Source organism: Molothrus aeneus, chromosome 9, assembly GCF_037042795.1.
Source record: "Molothrus aeneus isolate 106 chromosome 9, BPBGC_Maene_1.0, whole genome shotgun sequence".
In the NCBI taxonomy this organism is placed as follows: domain Eukaryota; kingdom Metazoa; phylum Chordata; class Aves; order Passeriformes; family Icteridae; genus Molothrus; species Molothrus aeneus.
Window position 1 is genome coordinate 29,976,018 of NC_089654.1, and position 7,930 is coordinate 29,983,947.

The 7,930-nt window shown below is 52.5% G+C and overlaps 1 protein-coding gene across 1 annotated transcript; it reads left to right on the forward strand.

Moving 5' to 3' along the window:
* The first annotated feature begins 2,270 nt into the window (after positions 1-2,270).
* Positions 2,271-6,164, forward strand: FASLG (Fas ligand). The gene is made up of 4 exons (XM_066555204.1): positions 2,271-2,630; positions 2,916-2,961; positions 3,944-3,982; positions 5,253-6,164. The coding sequence occupies exons 1-4, from the start codon at positions 2,271-2,273 to the stop codon at positions 5,645-5,647; spliced, it is 840 nt and encodes a 279-aa protein (XP_066411301.1). The 3' UTR covers positions 5,648-6,164.
* Positions 6,165-7,930: the final 1,766 nt, after the last annotated feature.

A 7,930-nucleotide genomic window follows, 5' to 3' on the forward strand; every position in this document is an offset into this window, starting at 1 on the left:
GCACTAAACATTTTAGATGGTAAAATAGCCCCAACCTTTGTTTTGCCTCCACATGGGGTATTAGCAGGCTCTTGATCTGGGCACCCAAAAAAGCAAGTGCAGCTGAAATGGCTTCACTTGGTTTCCTTGTCTCTCCCTCTCAGCCACCCTTTAAAAAAGCATCTTTGTGAAAGTGGGAAGCAGTGGGTGTGGAGTAAGAACACTTGTGGCATTTAAGGGAAGCTGCTACTCTCTCTGCAGTCCCACCTTAACAAGCTGTTGGCATTAACACAGTGTCAGAAGAATGTGGAAGTGGATCCTCCCCAGGCAAAGCCACCGTGTTACCCTCTCTTGTAGTGGCTGTGGGAGGGGATGGGGATCTGTCCTTGTGTGGCTGCTCGGGGACAGGGGCAGAGGGACTGAGCCAGGCCAGGTGTGACCAAGCTTAACCTTGTCAGAGTTGGATTTTTGTTGCTTTTGTGTCTCTTAAACCCTGACGTGTGAGGAAGAGCCAGATGGGGTTATTGAAACCTGAGCTGTGGATTGCTGCTGAAGCAAAGGGCTGGTGAATATCTTCAAAGAGCACTGGGGTGTCTGGTGGTGCAAGACTTTGTAGGCACATCTGATTTATTGGTGTGGTTGCAGGCAAAGCTGAGCCCTTGCTTCAGAGAAACAAGTGTACAAAGGTTCAGATGTGCCCTTTTCAGATCCCAGTTTTGATGTTCAAGATCAAAGCCTGTGTATTGTGATTGCTTCCTTCAACCACGGGAGACTAATCTCTGGTTTGCTCTTGTGTTAAGCATTTCCTTTTTTTAACACTGCCCCATGGAAATACACACTTCAACACCTGTCTGTAAAGTCAAAGAAAAAGTATTCCTAATACTTTTTCTGAATTTATTATTTTATTATATTTTATTTTATTTTATTAATTCTTATTTTCCTAATACTTTCACGTGTGGAAATCTGTGGGGAAATCTCGCTGTCCCCACTTAAAAATCTGCAGTACGTGAGGAATGGAAATTGGAAAATGGAGATATCCCTGTCTCTCCTCATTAGGATATTGTAATGAGCTCTTAACAGTGCAGCATGGTCTGGACTCTGTGTTTTTCCTTGGAAGGCAGGAGGGCAGCCCTGGAGCTGGCTGTGCCAGGCTGTGCCCAAACTGTGCCCAGGCTGTGCCCAGGCTGTGCCTGGGCTGTGCCCTGTGGAGTGGGGAAAGGCAGTGTGAAAAATGCCAATCACTTGTTTTTAAAATTTTTAAAGTTTAATAGTAATAAAATGGTTATAAAAATAGTAATACAATTAGAGTAATAATAATTTGGACAAATTGAATTAGGACAATATGAGACAACAGAAACAAAGAGTTACAGACAGTCTGGGTACCTTTTTCTGGGCAGCACAAGCCCAAAAAAGGACCCACGTTAACAGAGGATTAACCCTTAAAAGCAACAGCCTGTTGCATATTCATACACCTCATCCATGATGCATAAATTCCATTCAAACACAGGATTCTGTCTGGGCAGTGTCAACTTCTTCCTCTGAATCCTAACAGCACCTTCGAGGCAGGAAGAAGTTCATTTCTCCTGATAATGGAGCAATAAATTCTTTTTTTCTGAAAGATTCAGGTGTCCTGTGGCTGCTATCTCACTGCAAGTCCTTTCTTTTAAAAAAAGTATCTTACATAGCATCATTTCCATTTTAACAATTTTTATAACCTAAAATTATATTTAACACACTACTTAAGAGAATTAATACAGCATTACTTTCTAACACAACACATATAATATTCATTTTAATATTTGTGAAAAGCCAATCATAAAATACATGCATTTTTCACAGGCAGGGAGGGATGCTCGGGGAGCAGGAACGGAGCCATCCCTCATCCCTCATCCCTCATCCCTCATCCCTCATCCCTCATCCCACGGGCTCGGTACCACATCCCCTGTCGGGGAGGGCTCTGTCTGTCCCTTGCCGTGCGGGATGCCGCAAGGTTTGTCCATCCTGGGCTCTGTCTGTCCCTTGCCGTGCGGGATGCCGCAAGGTTTGTCCATCCTGGGCTCTGTCTGTCCCTTGCCGTGCGGGATGCCGCAGGGTTTGTCCTTCCTGCAGCTCCCCAGCCCTGCGGGCGGTGCGGAGGCAGCAGATTTTGGGGAGCGGCTGCGGGAGCCCCCGGAGCGGGGCTGTGGGAGGAGGGTGGGTCCTGCGGGGCCGGAAAGGGCTCTGCTGCTGATGCTCGGAGCCTCTCGAAGCCACAGCATCCTTCCTCAGCATCCTTCCCTCGCAGCGCACGGATGCAGCCGCCGCAGGGCAGAGCGGGGTTCGGCTGCCGCGGGGACGAGCCCGGCGGGCAGGTCCGGCCCGTGCCGCTGCCCCCCGTGCAGCAGAACCTGAATTACTGCCCGCACATCTTCTGGGTGGATGGCTGTGCCGAGACAGGCGCTCCCTGCGCCCCCGCTGTCCCCACGGCTCCCTTCCCACCGCCCGTCCCGGACCGGAGCAGAAAACCCCGGAACAAAGGAAGGGAGCGCGGGGAAAGGGGCAGCGCCGGCTTCCTCGTGATGTTCCTGCTGATCCTGGTGGCCTTCACCGGAGTGGGGCTGAGCATATTTAAGATTTTTCACCTGGAGAAGGAAGTGGATGAACTCAGAGAGGTGAGGTTTGCCTGGCTGGGTGCAGGTCCCTGGGGAAAGGGGGAAAGGAACCCTTGGAATGGGCTGAGATGCTCCCCAGGGGCACCATTTCGGTGGCTGCTGGCACAGAGGAACAGGGTGCTTGTTCCCTCAGGGACTGCTCTATCAGGATATCTGTGCTCCTGCCTGCTCTCTCCCTGTGTATTTCTCAGCACTTTGCAGCCCCCCATGGAGTTAATCCCCAGATTTAAGCACTGCCAAAGGTTGCTCACGCTCTAAGCCAATGTTCCTCTTCTCTCCTGCCAGGCTGCCAGCGCTGAGCACATCCCTCCCGCCGCTCAGAAACTCACAGGTGAGTCCGTGCCTGCAGGCGGAACACAGCGAAATTGAAACTTTCCACAAGAACCTGCCAATTTTCCTAGATTTCATTTAGATGGTTTTGATTTCATTAAAAAAAAAAAGTTTCAATTTAGGTGGAACAATTTAAAAACCGTGGTTTGAACTTCCAAACAGTTGCTTTTCTTTTGCATTCCATGTTAATAAGTGAGGATATCCTTTTCAAAATTGGCCAAGTCAGAAAGAAATTTTCACTCCTCTTGACGTTTTTTCTAGCTCTGAAAAGTTTTAATTTGTTCCCTCTTGAGAATTTTATTAATTAGAAAACTTGTTTTCAAATTAGTTCTGATACTGAATTAAAAAAAAAAATTGAAATAGCAAAATTATTGGGAAAGGGAAGTCCTGGTTCTCATCAACTCCTATACCAATAAATTTTCCCTTTAGGGGAAGGGGAGCTCATTTGAACTGGATGCTCAGTGCTCTGATCACAGCTTCTTTAGCAGAGGCTGAACATAAATAATAAACCTGAATTTCTGGAGGGGGCTGGATAAAGGAATAGAAACAGGGGAATAGTGTAAAGGAGGAGGGGGAGCAGAGAGGAAAATTTAATAGGGAAAAAAAGAAAAGAAAAGAAAAGAAAAGAAAAGAAAAGAAAAGAAAAGAAAAGAAAAGAAAAGAAAAGAAAAGAAAAGAAAAGAAAAGAAAAGAAAAGAAAAGAAAAGAAAAGGATGATTCTGAAATTAGAGAAGATGAAGTAGATATTGGGGAAAATGAAGGGATGGAGTGGATGGGCTCCAAACACCGAGTCACTGGAACGGGCCCATCTCTCCAGAGGGAGCTCAGCCCTGCAGGGCAGGCAGAGCTTCCCCAGCTCTGCTCTCCCCTCCTGAGCACAGCCCCAGCTCCTGCCTGCCCAGTGCCATGGGTGGTCTGCAGGGTCTCGGGTGTCCCCTGCTCCTCCATGGAGCTCGTGGCCAATGTTCCCTCTCTTTGTGCAGGGCACAGGAAGGAGGCCAGGAGGGCAGCCCATGTCACAGGTACGTGCTGGGGGGCCGGGCTGGCACCTGGGATGGGAACAGAGGGTGCCATGGCAGCTGGAACACAATCAGGGGATGCCAAGGGACAGGATCAGAGGGTGCCATGGCAGCTGGGATGGGATCAGAGGTTGCCATGGCAGCTGGGATGGGGACAGAGGGGGCCAAGGCAGCTGGAACAGGATCAGAGGGTGGCAAGCCAGCTGGAACAGGATCATAGGGTGCCATGGCACCTGGGATGGGATCAGAGGGTGCCAAGGCAGCTGGGGTGGGGCCAGACGGCACCTGGGGTGGGACCAGAGGGTATCATGGCACCTGAGAGGGGGACAGAGGGTGCCATGGCAGCTGGGATGGGGTCAGGGGATGCCATGGCTGGAGTTATGAGGAGCCCACCCCACGCAGGTGACACATCTGCTCTGACAGTGGAAATTTGCTCCACAGACAAAACCCTCCCCCTCACTTGTGCCTCTCAGTGAGGCCTGGCTTTGGCTCGGTTTTTGGGCTGTGCAGGGCAGGAGTGGCACTGGGGCTGGTGTTGGTGAGGGGTGAGGCCCAGGAGGACTTTCCACACTGCAGGCAAAGCTTGGAGAATATTGGAATTAAATCCCAATATTGCCAGATGGAACGTGCCTGGGCTCGTCCGGCCCTTGCTGCTTGACCAAGGGCAGCAGCTGAGGTGGTCTCACCTCAGAGACACCTTTGGCTGGCTGGATGCTGCAGCTGGCACTGGGGACAGGCATGCAGGAGCTCAGGTTTAGCTGTGGTGGAGAAGCTTCAAGGCGAGGTGAAGGAAAGGAGTCGGTTCTGCTGGAGGGTTTGGATCCAGAGCTTTATTCCTGGCACACAGGGCTCTGAATGCAGCACCAGCTCCAACAGAACCACAGCGTGGTTGCTGTGTCTTTGAACCCCGGGGAGAGGGGCAGGGGAGGGGCAGGGAGCCACCAGCCAGGTACAGGAGAGGGAGTCTCAGGGGACAAATGACACCTGGATGGCCCAATGCCCCTCAAGGGGTCTAAGGCGTCTTTTGAACTTTGCCAATCACTCGAGGCCCTTCTGGAATGCCAAGATTGACGGACAGCACTCAGCAGGGGCAAGGGAGAGGAAGGGAGAGGTGATTGGCACACCTGGGGAGGGAACAGGGATATCTGAGACAGGCTATGGCATCCCACTGCAACAGCAGAGCCCTGCCTTGTGCTGTGGGGCGTGACCTGAGCCAAACCCACCCAACCAAATCCACTTCCCAATCTTTTCCTTGGCCTTGTTTCCCTTCCAGGCAACCCAGCCCAGCAGGGGCTGCCTCTGGAGTGGGAGCCCAGCTCTGGCCATGCCTACACCAGCGGCATCCAGTACGAGGAGCGGGGGCTGCGGGTCAGCGAGCCGGGGCTGTACTTTGTGTACTCGCAGGTGCTGTTCCGGGGCACGGCCTGTGACACCCAGCTCCTGGCCCATGTGGTGTACAAGAGGAACCCGGCCTCCCCGGGCAGCCTGGTGCTCATGGAGGACAGAGCCACCAACTTCTGCTCGGGCCAGAGGATGTGGGCCCGCAGCAGCTACCTGGGGGCTCTCTTCAGGCTCAGGAGGATGGACAGCCTGCACGTCAACGTCTCCAAAATCGCCCTGGTCAACTTTGAGGAATCCAAGACTTTCTTTGGTTTATTTAAGCTTTGAAGTGGAGCATGGCTGGCAGCCCCTTCACACACACACACACAGCCCCACGTGGATGTGTGAGGGCTGGGAGCTGCCTGCGCACCACCAAACCCACCAGAAACCATGTTTGGGCTTCAGCACGAGGGGATCCAAGCAATGGGAAAGGTTTGAAAACACCAGGGCTGTCCTGCATCAGCCTGAACAGAATTGCACGTGTTCTCCTGACAAAAACCCAGCAAACTCAGAATGTGGCATGCTGCAGACCCTGCTGGAACTCACTACCTGCTGCCTGAGAAGATGGTGGGACCTGCTCCCCGTGGTGGCACAGACTGCTGGGGACAGCTGGGGGTGTTAGGAGGTGTCTGTGTTGTGCCATGACACCACAGTGGTGTGGGATGAGCAGTGTGACCAGCTGCTCCCCCTGAGCCATGGCTGGCACTGCCCAGCACTGGCACTCCTGTCCCTCCTGCCAGCTGGGCTGGGACAGGGCTGTGTTCAGCCTCTCTGTTAAGCTATGGACCATTCCCAGCCCAGGAAATGCTCCCCACCCTCTTTATTTAACTCATCCCAAGTGCCTTGCAAGGAAGGTGCCAGGAGCAGCAGTGCCCTGGGGGTGTCCCAGACGTGGCAGTGTGAGCACAGCATGGTGTGGGGGTGCCCATGGGCTCTGCACACAGCAGGGCTGGGGTGCTGGGGGTGCCCATGGGCTCTGCACACAGCAGGGCTGGGCACTGGGGTTTGAGGTAAAGGCAGCACCTCGAGCCCCCTCCTCAGCTTCAGCACATGGGGGCTCTCCATGGGGGCTGCTCTGCCCCCCCTGTCCTGGTGCAGCTGGTGACACCTGGCACTGTCAGTGCATGGCTTTGCCATGGGATGTTCCCTCCTGAGAAAAACACAGATGGTAAATATATATTTTTCTAGTGAGTGGTGCTGTCCTCTCCTCATTTGGTGCTGGGCCATGGCCGAGGCACTGCAAGGCCTCTGTGATCAGGGCCCCATTCCTCCTCCAGCAGCCTGGCAGAAACCTGGGAGCCTCCTCCTGTGGTGTTTGTGAGGTCCCCAGGATGAGGTGAGAGATGAGATTCTGACTCCATGTTCTCAGAAGGCTGATTTATTGTTTTATGATATTATATTGTATTAAAGAATGCTATACTAAAACTATACTCAAGAAAGAGGAGGATACAGACAGAAGGTTTAACAAGAATATGACAATGAAAGCTCATGACTGACTCCTCAGAGTCTGACACAGCTGATGGTGATTGGTCATTAAGTTAAAACAATTCACATGTTGGATAAACAATCTCCAGACCACATTCCAGAGCAGCAAACACAGGAGAAGCAATCAGATAATTCTTGTTTTCCTTTTTCTCTGAGGCTTCCCAGGAGAAGAAATCCTGGCGAAGGGATTTTTCAGAAAATATGACAGTGCCATCATCCCTCTCTGCTGCCTACTTGGCACTGCACAGGGCCCTCTCCATGAGGCTTTGGATCTCCAGCTCTGAACCATCAGGATCTGGGGCCTGGGGAGGTGTGGGGTGGGCAGCACAGAGCAGGCAGCCCAAGCCCAGCAGGAAGGGGCTGATCTCAATCCACAGTTTGGAGCTGGGCACTGGTGGCTGAGCAGAATTGCTGCTGTCTGTCCCCAAGGGCTCCCTCTGAGTGACTCTGGCCCCAGAAGCACTTCTCACAGAGAAGTGAGAGAGACAAAGTGGTGTAAAATAGCCCCAAACCCTATTTGTTCACCCTGGTGTCAGCTCCACGGGGTTCTAACCCTGGGGCTGTCACTGCCACAGGCAGGACACAGAGGCTGCACTGGTCCCTCTGCAGCTCTGCTGCTGCTCCCAGTGCCTGGGGCTCCTCAGCAACCTGCAGCATTTGTTTCCTTTGCCCTGTGCTGCTCTCAGCTCACTGTGGTTTGTGTTATCTGCTTCAGAGAAGTTTATTTCTTTGAAACCTCTCGGTGGTCTGGCTACTGCTGTGGCCAGTGGGAGGGGAAAACTGCAGCCCTGCTGACATTGCTGATGTTTCCACTGCATTTCTCAGGGTGGAAAGTATCTCAAAAGGATGAAGTTCAGGGGTCTTCTCTGGCTTGACCTTTTCTCTGCACGTATCAGAGGGTGAAACTGCACAGCACAGGGATGGAGCTGCTGCATCCACAGCTGCTGGGAACTGCTGTCCTCTTCTGCTTGCTCTTTGGGCTGTGCTGCTCTCCTGGTGATGGGACATCCAAGTGAGGAGCGGGACGCTCTTTGTGCAGCTGCCTCTGCAGCCAAACCAGCCGAGCACACCAGGGGCTTCCCTTTG